This window comes from Capricornis sumatraensis, chromosome 7 (assembly GCF_032405125.1).
Source record: "Capricornis sumatraensis isolate serow.1 chromosome 7, serow.2, whole genome shotgun sequence".
Classification (NCBI taxonomy): domain Eukaryota; kingdom Metazoa; phylum Chordata; class Mammalia; order Artiodactyla; family Bovidae; genus Capricornis; species Capricornis sumatraensis.
In genome coordinates, this window is record NC_091075.1 from 47,845,569 (window position 1) to 47,862,709 (window position 17,141).

At 44.6% G+C, this 17,141-nt stretch overlaps 1 protein-coding gene across 1 annotated transcript; it reads left to right on the forward strand.

Moving 5' to 3' along the window:
- Positions 1 to 1,813: 1,813 nt before the first annotated feature.
- On the forward strand, positions 1,814 to 16,041 carry SMIM20 (small integral membrane protein 20). The gene is made up of 3 exons (XM_068975250.1): positions 1,814 to 2,006; positions 13,007 to 13,063; positions 13,815 to 16,041. Exons 1-3 carry the CDS (start codon positions 1,898 to 1,900, stop codon positions 13,850 to 13,852), a joined length of 204 nt encoding a protein of 67 aa, XP_068831351.1. The 5' UTR covers positions 1,814 to 1,897; the 3' UTR covers positions 13,853 to 16,041.
- Positions 16,042 to 17,141: the final 1,100 nt, after the last annotated feature.

The following is a 17,141-nucleotide window of genomic DNA, read 5'->3' on the forward strand; positions in this document are numbered from 1 at the left end:
CTTATTCATCTTTGTGCCTCCCAAAGCACTTTGCCTGATGCTTGGGTCATAGAAGACTGTCCATAAACCTGCTGACAGATCAAACACCTAATTTACATGCTTCTGGAAGTATGGAAGTAAATAGTAGCTTGCTGCTGCTGCTGCTGCTAAGTCACTTCAGTTGTGTCCGACTCTGTGCGACCCCATAGACAGAAGCCCACCAGGCTCCCCCGTCCCTGGGACTGTCCAGGCAAGAACACTAGAGTGGGTTGCCATTTCCTTCTCCAATGCATGAAAGTGAAAAGTGAAAGTGAAGTCGCTCAGTCGTGTCCAACTGTTAGCGACCCCATGGACTGCAGCCTACAAGGCTCCTCCATCCATGGGATTTTCCAGGCAAGAGTACTGGAGGGGGGTGAATAGTAGCTTGATTCAACTACAAAACTACCAAAACAGGAAATCTGTGCCCTCTACACCATTTCTGAAGGATGGCAGATAATTTCCTGAACTAATACTGATGCTGGGGTCAAGATTTGCCGGGATCTTCTTTGCTCCGTAGCCCCCAGTAGCTGGTATCATTCTTTTTTTTAAAATAAAGGATTGAGTGAAGGCCCAAGGAATCTTAGTGTCAGCTGCCAGTACCCCTGGTGGGTCCTGTGCCAGCAGAGCAGACATAGAAGCCTGGAGGACGGCAATCATAGGAAGAGGAAGCAGATGTCTGTCCTCAGTGGCTCCCACCTCAGGCAACAAGGCAGAGCCCCAAGGTCCCTTCAGTGGGACAGGCTGCTGGCTCCCTGCCCTGTGCTGATCTCTATTCACTCTCTATCCTCATCCATAACCCTGACATCCAGCAAGGGGAAGGAGAAAGGAGGACATGGAAAATCAGTCAGAAAAGATCTGCTTGTAGCTTGGACGTTGAAATAACATTCCTCCCGGGTTAATCTTTGTCTGAAGCTCCTGTGGCTCCGATTTCAGAATCCCTTGCAGGCCTTCTTGGCCAGGCATTTTGCACTTTTGTCTCTAATCCCCTCAAATCGTCCTTTAGGCCAAGTGACTTGTCCAAATCCGCGCAGCCAAGCCAAGATTCCCTCACCTTTAAAAGATACGGAGAAGGAAACGGCAATCCACTCCAGTATTCTTGTCTGGAGAATTCCACGGACAGAGGAACCTGGCAGGTTATAGTCCATAGGGTCGCAGCGAGTCAGACACGACTTAAGTGACTTAGTAAAAGATACGAGGATTAAATCAACGGGCTATAGAGATCCTCCACCTCCTGTTAGTGTGAAGCTTCCCCGGTGGCTCAGAGAAGGATATGGCAACCCACTCCAGTATTCTTGCCTGGAAAATCTCATGGACGGAAAAGCCCGGTAGGCTATACAGTCCACGGGGTCGCAAAGGGTCGGACACGACTGAGCGACTTCACTTCACTTCACCTCCTAGTGTAGTGAGGAAAATCAAATCAGTTGCGGGGAAAGAACCAAGAAATTAGTAAAGGAGGGAGTGGTAGACGAGGTCAGAAGAGCGGTGGGTGGGGCAGCTGAGAGAAAAATTAGGCTTGGTGGGTAGCGACTGGGGGAGGGACTGGGAACGGAGAGCAATGAGCAATTAATCCTCCACTCTTAATAGCGGTTGGCTCTCGCTGGGCGCTAAGCGATGCCGGGACTACCGGGGAGGCGGTGCGCCGGGCCTGAGGCCCCGCCCAATCTCTCTTAGCCCCACCCACCCCTAGGCCCCGCCTCTGATCCCACCCCTGCTCCCACCTCGCTCTGCCTCGGCCCAGCCCCAACTTCTAGCCCCGCCCCCAAGGCCCGGAAGCGAAAGCTGTTCCTCCTCTTCCGAGCGGGGTCACGGCCCAGCCGGCGGGACCCGGGTTTGGAGAGTCCGGGGCGCTAGGAGAATCCCGGTAGCCCCGGCTGGAGCCATGTCCCGGAACCTGCGCACTGCTCTCATTTTCGGCGGCTTCATCTCACTGATCGGCGCCGCCTTCTACCCCATCTACTTCCGGCCCTTAATGCGGCTGGAGGAGTACAGTGAGTGACCTCTGACCCCACGCGGCGTCCCGGCCCCGGTGACAGTGATCTCTGACCCCACGCGGCCGACTGGCCCTAGTAACCCCCCGCTTTCCCTCATCATCCCCACGTGGGGCCATGGACAGAGGTTGGTTCACGAGTCAGCGAGACCCGGGTTCGACTTTGGCTGTGTGCACTTTCGTGACCGGGGTCAAGTGACTCAACCTCTGAGACCTCCACCATCCTCAGTAGTAGTTATCTGTGTGTGTGCGCGTGCGCGTGCGTGCGTGCGTGCGTGCGTGCTGGGTCGCTCAGTCGTGTCCGGCTCTTTGCTATCCCATGGACTGTAGCCCGTCAGGCCACCCTGACCATGGAATTTTCCAAGCAAGAATATTGGAATGGGTTGCCATTTCCTACTGGGATCTTCCCAATCCAGGGATGGAACCTGCGTCTCTTTTGTCTGTATAATATCTTTAAAACTGCCTGGCATCTGATGAGACTCAAAGGTGGTAATAAAAGCAGTTGACATAGTAGGTCAACACTAAATCCTAGTTCATACTGGTATTGACTGGAGGCTTTATAATGTGTCTTCATTAAGCACGTTGCCAAGATCTCCTGGAGAAGGAAATGGCAACCAGCTTCATTATTTGTCTTGAGAATCCCAGGTACAGAAGGGTCTAGGGAGCCCCAGTCCATGGGGTCACAAAGAGTCGGACACGACTGAGCAACTAATACTGGATCACTTAATTTATACAACCTCATTTTGAGGCAGGTTATTATTAAGTGTTTTATGGATGGGAAGTCTCAGAGAGGCTGTATTACATGCCCAAGGACACACAGCTAGTAAGTGGCAAGAATAATATTCCAACTTCTGCCTTCATTTCCGGGCCTTCTTCCACACCCTGAAGCTGGGAATGGTGATATTGTGGGAGGGATGGCCCCTCATTATCCTGAGCTTGAAGGTGTTTTTATTTCCACTTCATTTCCACTCCCAAAGATGTCATTGAGCGGACATGTTTCGAACCTGAACTGTTAACCTGGATTTTTGAGTTTTTCCTCTCCTTTCTCCTCAAATCTTTCTTTTCACATTCTGCTGTCTTCCTTGGTTTTAAGCCGGCTGCTCACATGACAATGGCGAATATCCTGGGAGTAATTTTCTTCCTTAATCATTCAAGTCCTATCATTCTAAAAGCCAAACTCTCCTTCCTTGAGACCTATACCTCAGCAAGGATTAGCACTTTGATACATCTGAAACCATCTGTCAGAGAGAAAATATCAGGCATTAGAGGCTCATTTTGTTCTCCAGGAAACCTGAATCATCCTGAAGATGGAAGAGGGCCAGCCTTGCCCCTTGAGAATATTAGCGGAGGCTGAAAGCTTGGCGATCTAAAGCCGAAAGCTCTGTGTAAATGCTCTGCCCATTACAAATGCTACAACATTTTGTTTCTGAGACAGAACGTTTTAAGCACACACTCAGGATTTCCTTGCAGCTTCTTTTTTATCACCCGGTATTGAAATGGTCTCTGCATTCTGCCTTCCAGCCTGTCTCTGTGCACCTATGTGTGGGGTAAATAAAAATGGGGTTGAGTGAGGCCTTGCATAATCTGTGTTATCCCTCCTTATAGAATCCTTGCTTCACTCTTTTTTATGATAGCCTCTAGAGTTGAACTTGAGTCAAGAGGGTCTGCTTTGGATCCCCCTAGCAAAGTTTCAGTCTAGGAAGACTAGTCTAGTGGTTTTTCAACTAGTGGTGATTCTTGACTCCCAGGGACATTTGGTTCTCTATGGAGACATTTTTGCTTGTCACAAAATGGGTGCCATGGGGTAGGGTGGGGTGGGTGAGTGTGCCGCTGGCATCTAGCACATAGAAGCCAGACTCCTAAAGTTTGTGCAACACGTAGGACAGCCGCCCATAAGAAAGAATTACCCAGCCCGATATGTGAATGGTGCCGAGACTGAGAAACCCGCCTCTGGTTCAGGGTGCGGGTTTGTGCTGTGTCTCCCAACAACAGTCTTACAGGTCCATAGACTATGGTTATCTGAGTCACTTTAAGACAGACAAGTTAGGCCTTTTAAGTGAGCACTGAGTATGTGGCTACAATATCAGCATTTTTAAATGTGTAAGGCAGTCAACACCTGCCCACATTTCTGGTTCAATTTTAATTAATTTGGACACTCTTATCTGAGTTATAACTGAGTCCTTAAACAGGTAAATGATACTGTATAGCTGATATGTATTGAAAATGGATTATATGTCTTGACACTCTTCCAAGCACCTTTTCTATATTAACCCATTTGGTGCAAATAGCAACCTTTTATGGTAGTTGCTATGTGATCATCATCCCCATTTTATACATGGACAGACTGGGGTATAAAACAGTTAACTTGTACAAAAACCCACAACCAATGAGTCCCAGATTTGAACCAGTGCCATTCACTATTACACCAGGGCACCATACTGCCTCTCTAAGAGGATAGAGGGAGAAAGTCAGATGAGGGTCTAAGTCCCTTCCTAGAAGAGGATCTTAAGATGAGCTGCTTAACCTCTCTGAGCCTGGCCTGTTTCCTCATCTGTAACAGTGAAATTGCAGGACTGAATTTACATGTTTTGGAGTGAATTAAATGAGATAAAAGGTGTAGAAATATTGACTTTTTATTTTTGTTTTGGTTGCTCGGTTGTGTCCAACTCTTTGCAACCCATGGACTGTAGCCCACCAGGCTCCTCTGTCCATGGAATTTTCCAGGCAAGAATACTGGAGTGGGTTTCCATTTTCTTCTCCCGGGGATCTTCCTGACCCAGGGATCAAAACTGTGTCTCCTGCATTCACAGATGGATTCTTTGCTGCTGAGCCACCAGGGAAGTTCATATTTTTACATTAGGAATCCCGTAAAAACATTTCAAAAATAAGGAGCTCCAGGGGCAGGGAAGTAAGACAAGGAGATTTAAGCAGATGCTCAGACCCAGGTGAGGCGTTCGTGACCAGGTCATGGAGATGCACTGTGAGGACGGAGCTTCGATTCATTTCGGCACATTCAGTTAGCATTTACTTAGCCTTCTTTCTATTTTTTAAAAACCTGTGTTTGAACAGCAGAGTGCCTGGTGCTGTTAGGTGCTGGATATATGTGGCTGGACGAGTCAGAGCTCTCCTCTCATGTCACCGCCCCACCCCTGTCCAGCCCCTCTCCCGCCACCCACGGCCTGTGCTCTGAGTTGGTCTCCCTGCCCCACCAGCACCACAACCACCCGGCTCTCTACCCTGCAGCCACCCTGGTCTTTCTGGTTATGCTATCGTTGCTTATCTACCTTCTTTGCATTTTTGGTCAAAGAATTCAGACCATGTGATTTTGATTCTTTGATGCTGGTCAGGATTTGCTTTGTGACTTGGTACAGGTCAGTTTTTGTGAATGTTCCCTGTATGCTTGGAATGAGGTATGTTCTCTTCTTTGGGGGTACAGAATTCTGTGTATGATGGTTCCAAATCATTCTTAATTCTATTACTTATATGTCTTGAGGCCATATTAGTTGTTGCTCACAATCTAGAATGTTCTGAAGAATTTTTTTTTTCAATTATCATTATGTAAGAGTCCTCTTTATCCCCTAACATTCCTCCCCAATTCTGTTTTATCTAATATCATCATAGTTACCAGCTTTCTTTGGGTTAGTGTTTTCCTGGTATATATATTCTCTTATATTTAGCATTTATTTAAGTCTTTTAAGCATTTACTTAAGTCTTATAAGCAACCCAAACTGGGATTTTAAAAAAAAAATCCAGTCTGATAATCTTTAAAATGTTGGATTGTTTTCCCTATCTTATGTTTTCTATTTAATCTTGTCTCTACTTTTTTTTTTTCTGTCCTTTTCTGCTTCAAGTCTTTATTTAATTTTCTTGCCCTCTACTAGTTTGAAACTTTTACATTCTGTTTTTCTTTTTTTTGTTTTGACAATTTAGAGCGAGTCAATATCTTTCAGTTCAGTTCAGTTCAGTTCATTCGCTCAGTCATGTCCGACTCTTTGCGACCCCATGAATCACAGCACGCCAGGCCTCCCTGTCCATCACCAACTACCGGAGTTCACTCAGACTCACGTCCATTGAGTCAGTGATGCCATCCAGCCATCTCATCCTCGGTCGTCCCCTTCTCCTCCTGTCCCCAATTCCTCCCAGCATCAGAGTCTTTTCCAATGAGTCAACTCTTCACATGAGGTGGCCAAAATACTGGAGTTTCAGCTTTAGCATCATTCCTTCCAAAGAAATCCCAGGGTTGATCTCCTTCAGAATGGACTGGTTGGATCTCCTTGCAGGGATCTTTTTACCTCCTATGAAATAAACAAAGACCTTAGAAGGCCTTAGCTCTTGTTCCACACTCCCCACCCCTCCTGCCTTGTATTTCTTGCTCCCCAGACCACTTAGGACCATCAGCGTTTTACGCAATCACTGATTGTTTCTCTAGAGCACTTAAGACCATCAGCATTTTACACAGTCACTGATTGTCTCTCTTGACCCACATTCTTTATTCACTGATCTGTCTGTCTCACACCTTTCTAGTTTCAGTTTTCTTCATTCTGAAATACATCTTTGTGTCTCTTTGGTGAGAATTTGTAACTGGGAAAATACATGCGTGTGTGTCAGAAAATGTACAGAACTCCAGGTTTTCCACTGTGCCTGTTGAAAAACCTATTGTTGTGCCATTCACACTTAGATTTTGATCATCTCACTTGCTTATTTTAAAACACTTGAATAACCCTCTGCTGTCCTCAGAGTCCAGCTGGTGGAAAATCATTGAAATGTTTTAATCAGGAGAGCAAGGTGATCAGATTCAGCCTTTCCAGGCATCTCTGACTATATCTGGCGGAGGGGCCGGAAGGGCCAAGGTTGAAGGTAAGAAGGCCAAGACCCAGGCAGGCTGTGCTTCCTGTGACTTCAGGAGAAATGACGGTAGCCTGCTCCAGAGTGCCGGTGGTTATGGGACTGGGCAGAAGGACTGAGTTCAGGAGCCAGGTTTAAGAAATAAATCCTCTATAGGGATTTGTGACTGATTAGCTCAAGGGCAAGCAAGGGAGAGGAAGGAGACTGGCCCTCAGCTTTCTGGCTCCAGCAGTTGAAGAGATGTGGTGCTAGGCATTAAGGAATACATGAAGTCTGTTTGGGGGACGAAGGGACAGGCTGGTTCAGTTTGGGATGTATTGAGTGTTAGGTACCTGGATGTGCTCCTGGAGGTTTCCCCTAGGTGCTGGGATGTGCCAGTCTGGAGCCGAGCCACAGGATCTGAGCTGGAGCTAGAGATAGCACATCTTCAGCATCAGATGGGAAGCAGAGTCACTGCAGCAGGTGCGGCTCCAGGCAGCATTCCGGGATTGAAAGCGACCCGCTGGTCCAGGACGGAATGCAGCTGAACACTGGCACTCGAAGGACTGAAGGGCAAGTGGTCAGGGGAGGAGGGGCCTTCTAAGGAGACTGACAAGGATTGGCCAGAGTAAGGGCATTAAAACCGGAAGAGGCTGCAGTCGTAAGCCCCAGGAAGATGGCTCTTCATGGCAGAGGGTGTGATCAGCACGGCTTGGCTGCTTAGAGACAGTAAGGAAGAAAAAAACTGAAAATATCCATTGGATTTAGCAAAAAAGAAGGTGAAGCTCAGTGGCTATTTTGTTAAGAGTGCTTTCAGTGGTTTGACAGTGGGCAGAAGGCAGATTGCAGCGGATGAAGAGTAAATAATATATTAGGTTGACTGTATAAAGACGTTGGGATGTCTGAAGAGGAGAATGAGGAATTGTATTTGCAGCTGGTCGAGGGGGCCAGGGGAGCAGAGGTTCTGTTTTGTCTGGGAGCATTGGGGAGCCAAGAGGGTCTCTGGATAAAGAAGGCTGCTGGAGGAGGTGGGGGAATCTCGACGTCAGATGGAGGAGGAGCCTTGGGCCCAAGGCAGGACACTTCTCCCACCAGCTGAGGAGGAAGGGTGGGCATGGATACAGCTCGACGGCGGTGTGGCTTTGGGAGGTTGTAGGTCCTTCCTGGTCGCCTTGGCTTCTGTTCTCTTTGTGACGCAGGAGGTCGGGTGACTACACGTGAGAGGCAAGACCCCCAGGCAGACTGCCCCCGCTCCGGACGCGTCCTTCCTCGGGCTTGGTGGTCCACCTCCACCAGCACTCCTGGCTTTGCTCTTTTGTTCCTGCCTTTCATCCACTGTTTCTTAGCCTCTCTTGTTGGGTCTTTTTCTTCTGAGCTTCCTTCATACCTCTGTGGTCCCCAGAATTCTGGGCAGACCAAGGAGAAGCCCACAGTCCTTGGAAGGCCTGGGCAGACACCCAGTCCTTGACAAGGGGAGCGAGAGGCTGGCAAGGAGCCCAGGCCATGTAGGGCCCAAGAGCCGAGTCACTGTGGGACCTTTCAGCTGGGCCAGCTTGACTGATGCTGGCTGGCCTGGATAGGGGGTAGGTAGGTTCCTGGGCCCCTTGTGAAATAAGCCTCAAGGCAGTAGAAAAGAGGCAGAAGGCCCCTTATGTAAAATAAATCCAAGATCTTCTGTGATTTAAAAGCAGACAGGCCACTATTGCAAGACTGCCATCTTGAATTTCATCTTGACATTCAGTGTGATCTTCAGCTCTTTAACTAACTCAGCCAGACTTTACCAAGTGTTAGGTAGCATACAAAGTCAGTTCGACTCGTGATACCTGATACTGAAATGAGCCCCGGGAGATGGCAATTGTCAGTCCGAAACCAGAGTCTTCAGTTAGTTCTGCAGTCCTTCTGCAGGGGAGTCTGGATGTTACTTTTTAGCTTTCAGCCTGTCGGCCCAACATGGTTTGTGGGAAGAGCCCATGTTTAGGGAAGCGTGCAAGTGATACAGCTTGAAGCCTGAGTGCCTTTTGTCTTAAAACCAGTCAGGGATCCTGAATGTAGCCTTTTAAAAATAACAGCATTTCAAGGCAACCTATGAAATGAGACAAAATAAGATCATTTCCTGTGATCCTGTACATTTTTAACTAACTTTAATTAGATGTGGAGAAGCATAAAACCATAGGGTTTTGCCAGGAAACTTGTGCTCATTCAGCCCCCACGTTTAGGGGCCTTGTTGAGGGTCACTTAGCACATTCATTCGGAGAAGGCAATGGCACCCAACTCTGGTACTCTTGCCTGGAAAATCCCATGGATGGAGGAGCCTGGTGGGCTGCAGTCCATGGGGTCGCTCAGAGTCGGACACGACTGAAGCGACTTAGCAGCAGCAGCAGCACATTCATTGCTGGGTAAATACTCGACCCGAACTCCCCAGCCTTGTCTGCTGCTTAATGAAGCCCAGTTTCACCTGCATTTAGGACAGAGGAGTGTCTGCCAGCAAAGCCAAGGTGGAAGAACCATGACCCCTCAATTTTTCCTCTCTCCTTGTGCCCCCATCCATAGTGTGTGATAGTTGGAGCAGGCCTGTGAGAAGTCACTTGATGAGGAATACCTCTTACCTTAAAAGGGCGTTTTCCCTATTCCATGGCAAGTGCTCAGAATATGCTTTTTATTCCTTTCACCTTGAGTAAAATGAACTGCACAGACTTAAGTCTTTTTTTCTAACAGGCCCTACAAAGCTGCCTGGATTTCATCACACACCCTGGTGAGAAACAGAGGTGTTCCCAGCATTGGGAGGAGCCCGTGCTTCTGGTGGCCCCTTGGTGCCCTCAGCCACTGGCTCACACATCCAGCCTGGGTCACCCCGCAGACTGCAGCAAAGTGGGAGCACTAGAAAAGTACTTTTTCATTTTATATTTGCTATTTTTAAAAGAGACTTTGAATTAATCATCATGAAATAGTGTTGTTGGACTTCCTTATACTTGTTTTGCAGTTGTGTTTTTTTGTTGTTAAAAAAATGCAACTGACAGAGAAAATCTAAGAATAGTAGAATGAATCCCTTTATGTCCTTCACCTAGATTTACCAGTTGTTAACATTTTGCCACATTTGCTTTCTCTCCCAAAGTGTATGTGACATGTCTGTACACACATACATACATAGAAATACGTGTATACAGATTATACACATATTACTGTTACTGTTATTTTGCTGAACCATTTGAGAGTTAGGTAGCAGGCCTTGTGAGCTTTGATACCTAAAACATCAGCATGTATTTCCTGAGCACAGGGACACTCTCTTACGTAATCACAGTTATCTAATCCAGGAAATTTAATGTTGACACAATGCTTTTATGTAATATACAGTCCCTATTCAGATGCTGACATCTGGCCAGTTACCTCAGGTGGTGAGTTGCTTGTATTTTAACTGGTTCATTGGCAGGAGGAGATGGAGAGGGTATTCTTGAGGTGGTGGTCTCACTGCAGAGGGTCCCGAGGTGAGATTCTGCACGTGCTTTTAGGCTTTTGTCTGCTAGTGCTCCCCAAGAGCACCGTCCCTGACAAGACCGCTGAGGGGCTGGTGCGTGGTGTGCTGCGTCCATCTGCTGTGAACGTTAAATAAAGTAATAAGTCACACAGATTTCACAGTATGGACATTTAATATAAGGATGGGTTTAAGACTGTAAAAAGTCTTAAACTTTAAAACTTAAAAAAGTCTTAAAAGGTGGGTTTAAGACTCTTGCTACCGTACAAAAATGAGCCCATCTGCGTGTATTACTAAGTTCTGAATAATATAACTAAGGATCCTCGATTAAAACTGCAAATCAGCTCACTGCCTTAGCACCAGGGGGCAGAGTTGGGCTTCCTGAGACACTGGAGAGGGGACTTAATCTAACTGACATTGCAAAGCTCCTAGCCCAGTGCTGCGTATTTGCATTTTAATCATTTCACTCCTGATAGAAATATGCTTACTACCGAAAAGTCAGTAATTAGCTTATCCTGATTTGCCCACACAGTTAAACCCCTGACTTCTGTATTGCCCTTTACCTGAAGCCCAGAGACGTCTGCTATTTCTCTAATGACAGCAAAATAGACACCTACTATCAGCTTCATCAGGACGTATTTGCTGAGTCCCAAGGGGCCAGTTTGTTTGCCTTTAAGCATATCCCACATTCACAAATAAAGTGTCTTTGTGTCATATTGTGAATTTATATAAGATTGTTTCGGTCTTCAAGGACTATGGAACATTAATGGATAAAAGAACCAGGGTTTGTAGATAGGATGCTAATACCAGTTATCACTCAGTAAGAACTAGTTCTACAAATCAGTTTAAATTGCCCGTCCAAGCCAAAAACAGAGGTGGTTGCATAAGGACAAGGATTATAAAGAGATTATGGTCTATTTAAAATAAATCCTCAGCCTCTTTCCAACCTCATTAGCAATTAGCAAGGAAGTGTAAAGACAGGGATTTCTTTCTCTTCTCTTGGTTCTCTATTGCAGTGTAAGAGGTGAGAACACAATTAGGCATTCTGTTGTCACTGGAAGTCAACTTCCTTTGATGCTTGGCAGACTGCCAGTTTCTTTGGCTTTGTACAACCTGCCTCTTGTAGAACGTGTTCCGGTACACCAGGCTATCTGATTCTCTTAAATCTGGACATCTAGAATGCTTTCGGGCAATCAAGTGTTTTTTTTAAAAACTCATCTCTTCCTTTTTCCGTAATACTGGAGAGTGGAGCTTTTAGGTATGAAAAATGATACCTATTTTTGTTCCTGGCACTATTGATGACAGTGTAGTCTTGTACTAGTTGGCATTTTCTAAGAGCATGTTTGAGACACATCTATACTTGGAGACTTACATGGTGACAGCATGGTGGGGCTCAGTCCTACGGGGATTCAACTTCTTAGGAAATAAGATGGTCTTTTATGTTGAGTTATTTTAGAAAGTCTGACACCTTCAGGCTCCATTATCACCCGCTCTAGATGGAAGACATCCTTTGGCATCTCTTGGTCCATAGGGACTTGGTTGTCATTTACCTGCTATTTCAGAGAGGCCCAGTGAAACTGTCACCATTGTCTATAAGGGGCTTCTTTGTGCTGTATCTTCTCTGTCTCACTTAGAATTGGATGTCAAGATTCAGATGATCCCTACTGCCCAGTGTTTTAGTTGCCAAAGCAAAACTTAGCATTGATAAAACCTCAGATAGGTCACTTAGGATTGACTTTCCGTCATTATCACCAGAGAAGCAAGTTCGATCAATGTTCGATTTGGCAACACCCTGTTTCTTTTAACTTTGTGAGAATCCAGAGGCCAGAATAAAGAAAATGGCCTAATATTAAAGAAGAGTTAAATATGGATTTAAAAGAAACACTCTTAGCCTGATTAAAACAGAGGTTTGATTACAGCACTTAATTACTATAATATACTAGTAAACATACTTTGGCTCCAAGTCTTTCTGCCGAAAAGCCACGATTTGTTTGTCAAGATACTTAAAATAATAAGTCTTTGTTTTTACAGCCCTTGGGTTTATTTGAAACCACTTAGAAAGATGTGTCAGAGTGCTTGAAGCCCACAGACGTAAAATGCCCAATTTCTCTTGGCCCTCGCCTGTTGGACATCTCCAAAGAGATCAGCTAAGCTGCTGTCACTAGAACGCGCTTACTAATTGGTGCAGCACCTGCAGTCAATTAGGGAAGCTTCAATTATCCAAACCAAAGCCACCCACCCAAAGATTAATTTTCTGCTCTATTTCCTATCAAAAACATAGCATATTTAGCTCTAGGCCTTCAGTGGAGTACATTTTAGGCACAAACTGCATCGTTTTCTTGTTAATTGTACTTGTTCCATCAATTCAACAGCCCTGCCCTCATCGCATCACACCCACTAGTTCTTTCAAAATTGTTCTTTTTCTGTTGTTTTTGTTGCCTTTCCAAACTGCTGATATCACCGAGAAAAGATGTTCATTGGGAGTTTTTCTTCTGAAGTATGGCTTGCTTGCTTTCCCTGAAAATATCCAGTCTTTTTGCTTGATAGGGTCCAACTTCCATTACCTAAAGGCTCTGGGCAGTGGCAGCTCTGAATTTAATAGCACTCAGATATATTGTTCTCTTATTGTCCCATGTAGATACAAAGAGTTCCATCATTCTGCCCCCCACCCCCTCTCTAAAGAGTAATTTTTCTGTTGTGTTTCTCAGAGAAGGAACAAGCCATAAATCGAGCTGGTATTGTTCAAGAAGACGTGCAGCCACCAGGTAAACTTAAAAATCAAGACAAAAATCTCATGTGAAATACTGCATTGTTGGGGGGAGGTATGTGCTTTGCAGAGAAATCTTTTTCACTTTGAGGCTAGATTGTGATTGTGTTATTATTTTTCAGCAGTTGCCATTTTAGAGGTTGCCACCCTAAGACTTCCTCTTAATATTTCACTCCGGAATAGTTTTTGCAAGTTTGCATGTTTCTGTTGAGTTTGATAAGTGGGCATAAACATGTAACAAGTGTGCAATTAACTATGAAGCATAAATAGCTGTTTTGCAGACTTATTTACCAAGCACCTATTTAAACACTACCCTCATGGGAAAATACTGTTTACTTGTGAGCTATTTTAATTGACGCAGGATTCTGCTTTGTACAGAAGCTCAGAAGTTCCCTTTATGGCTGAATGGTTAGTTACTTTGAGACAGTCCAAGTTGGCTGAGAATGAGAGGTTTCTAGCTTATTAGCCAAAACTCTTGTGGCAACGGTCTTTTTTTAATTTATTTTTTAACTAGGCCAGATACATATCTCCCTACTGTGGGGCAGTTTCTGAGCCATTTAAAAATCTCTCTTGGCTGCCACGGCTGCCCAGCCGTTCCATTCTAGGGTTCCGGCGGCTTTCCTGGACTACCTCAAACTCCGAGAAATTGCACGACTCCATTCTGATGTCATCCTCTTTGTTTGCAGTTGAGGGAAGTGATAGGAAATTTAAAAACGAATCCTGTTTTTAACTCATGTTTCTTTCTATAGGGTTGAAAGTGTGGTCGGATCCATTTGGCCGGAAATGAGAAGACTAACACCACCTCTAATTATGAAAGTAGACAGAGACTTCATGCTTTCAGTCCTGCAGCAAGTGCAATAAGCCACCTGGCTAGAGAACACCGGCTGGAGCAGAAAACTCTAGCAGGCCATAAAGAGTCCTGTGCCTGAGGATCACGTCCCTTCTTAAAAGAGCCCTGGAACAAATCATACTATTAGGAGGCTTTTCATGACTTGGTTTCCTTTCTAAAAATGAAGCTGTCTCACTCAGCTGGGCTTGAAGGCTATCTACATATTATTCAGTCTCTACCTCTTAGCCAGCCAAGCTGTGATACGAATACAGGCAACCAGTAGACTGGGGAAGATTCTAGACTGTTTTGCCATCCTCCAAATAGGAAATTTCAGGGGAAAACTACCACACTGAGCAGCCTCATAGGGCTCTTTGAAAATGTTAAAGTTGATAAAACTCTTTGAGGACAAGGTACATTGTACTCTTTAAGAATAAATAGTTCAGCTCAACTATCTCATTAGCAAGGTTGCTGCATGTTGAGAAATAAATTTGAAGCAAACTAAATGGGTCTGCATGCCTATTAAAAATCATTGTTGAATTGACTGAAGTGAAAATGTGTATATTAAAATGATTTCTCTTACTTCATAATGGTATAAGTTTTTTTGTAAATCCTTTTTATAGGCTCATTAATTATACCAAGAAGTACTGTTTGAGTGAATTATATTTGACCAGACATTTGACTATGTGGTGTTTGTCAAGTAAAAATCTTAGCGGTAAATAGCAAATATGTTGAGACAAATGTTTATTGAATACAATTCTCTACCAGATAGCTCGCCATGTGCTGCAGAGATGAGCATGAGAATACTTGTTTCCTTCTCTGGTCTCTGTCTGACCTGTTATCTAGATTCTGTGCTTTCAAAAAGACACATCTTTTTCATTTTTGGATTCCCCCAGAATGCCTTGCACATTGCTGTGTGCTCTCTTTTAGATGAGCTGCCTGATGACATAATTTTATTATTGTGAACTGGGAGTAGGCCTAATAGAATACTGGCATAATTGTGTTAATTACTGTCAGAAAGAAATAAGATTGATAGTTCCAAAGTCATCGTTTCTGGTCAGCATTCCTTAACATTTAATTGACTCATAGTTAACAACCCAATAAAAGAAGTTGACTCATTCGGGGTACATTTAACCACTCTTTTCCTTGGAGGGGGCACCAGGAGGTGTGACTTAAGAATCAAGCATCCTGTGGGTGCTTAATTGAGATTTCTCTGTGACTGAGGCCAGTGCCTGTACCATCTGCTTTGGAAGATACCCAGCTGAAATGACTGCGTCTGAGCATCATAGATGACAGGGGCCTCAATGGCCTGTTTGTCGGCTGGAACAGACTCAGTTTAGTCTGAGTGGGCTCTTTGTCCTGGCCTTGACCCTGCCCTTGGTCTACCTTTTTGCAGAGATTAAAGAGGTTTTCTGTCCTGCTCATCTGCCTTGATGTTTATAAAAAGGATCACTCTTGATGTTATCAGAGGTGTAGTATCAGACTGTGCTGCCCACACTTGACAGAAGCCCAGGTTGTAGGAGATGGTACTTAATGAGGGTTGAATAAGGCCTGGTAGTTCATCCATCGGAGAAGGCAATGGCACCCCACTCCAGTACTCTTGCCTGGAGAAGCCCATGGGTGGAGGAGCCTGGTGGGCTGCAGTCCATGGGGTCGCGAAGAGTTGGACACAACTGTGCGACTTCCCTTTCACTTTTCACTTTCATGCATTGGAGAAGGACATGGCAACCCACTCCAGTGTTCTTGCCTGAAGAATCCCAGGGACGGGGGAGCCTGGTGGGCTGCCGTCTATGGGGTCGCACAGAGTCGGACACGACTGAGGCGACTTAGCAGCAACAGCAGCAGTTCATCCATGCCACTCCCACATGTGGCTTCAGGGAAACAAGGAAAGCACTCGAAAGGGGATCTTAGTCACAGTCATATACAGTTAGGAAACAGAGTCATTAAGTTCATTTGCTTCTCATTTCACAATTTCCAAGAGAGACATAACATTTCCCAAATGTATTTGATCACAGAACATTTTTTACCAGTTATCTTCCGGGCCTTGTGACTTTTGGGAACATTCGCCAAATAGTCTCATGACCCTTTATCACTTGAAAATTTTTGAGAACTCCCAAGTGTTTTTTGTTAAGTGGATTGTATCTATAGATGCTTAATTTATTAGAAATTAAAACAATTTTTTAATATTTAAAAATATCTGTAGGAGACCTAAAGTATATGACATTTTTGTGTGAAAAATTTTATTTTCCAAAATAAAGTAATAAGCAAATTTCTTTACTGCCTGGTTTAATAGATTTCAGATTCTTGTGTCTACTTCTGCGTCTGATCTATTGCTGTATCACGTGTCATGTGACCTCTGGAAAACTACACCCTCATAAAAAGGCTAAAAGCCTTTGGTAGGATTGTAAAAATATTTTTGATCATGCAATACCCCTAGAAAGATCCTAGAGATCCTTCCAGGTACCTGAACCACACTTTGAGTCTAGTTTATTTTTTTTCTTGGTCTTACACCTTTGGAGAAACATGTATCTGGTTGCATTAGTTCTCTCAGAGTTGCCTGTTGAGGGAAATTATAACCTGAGGGGAGTAACAGAAAGTTTCCTTTGTTGTTGCCAATTGAAGTTGTTGGATCCTTCATTTTCAATGTCAGACAGTATCCTCTTGAGGAAGACTGGTTGACTTTTTTAAAATCTCAGCACCAGAAATAGCCATACTGCTGAACAGTTGGTACATTTATCCTGTGAACATTGATTTGTGTAACTTGTTTCCCTCTTTGTATTGGCTGATAGGAGGCTCCACCACATTTGTGGTCCAACTTTTTGAAAAGTACCTTGTGGAATGTATTTGAGCCATTACATTCCCTTTGTTCTTTTCTCCTCTGAGCTTATTTTCATTTCTGCTTTCTCACTTAGTTTTCCATTTTATATTGTATGTTAGACCGGTCATTTTAAAATGAGCTGGAGCACAGTGGTTATTTAATTGAAAACACACTTAATAATCTGTTAAGGAAAAATGATGTAAATTCACAGATAATGTGGAATATTAAAGGGCCTTAAACAAGGTTCAGGGTAACTTCTGACACTGGGTACATGTAAACCAGTGCCCCTGCAGTTCTACTATTTATTTATGCAGTAGAAATGCATTTGTAAAGCCACCAAGAGGCATGGACTAAAACCCAGCAGCTCTGGAAACTCCCCAAATGCCCATCCACAGTACAAAGAGTAAACTGATACAGTCACACAATAGACTA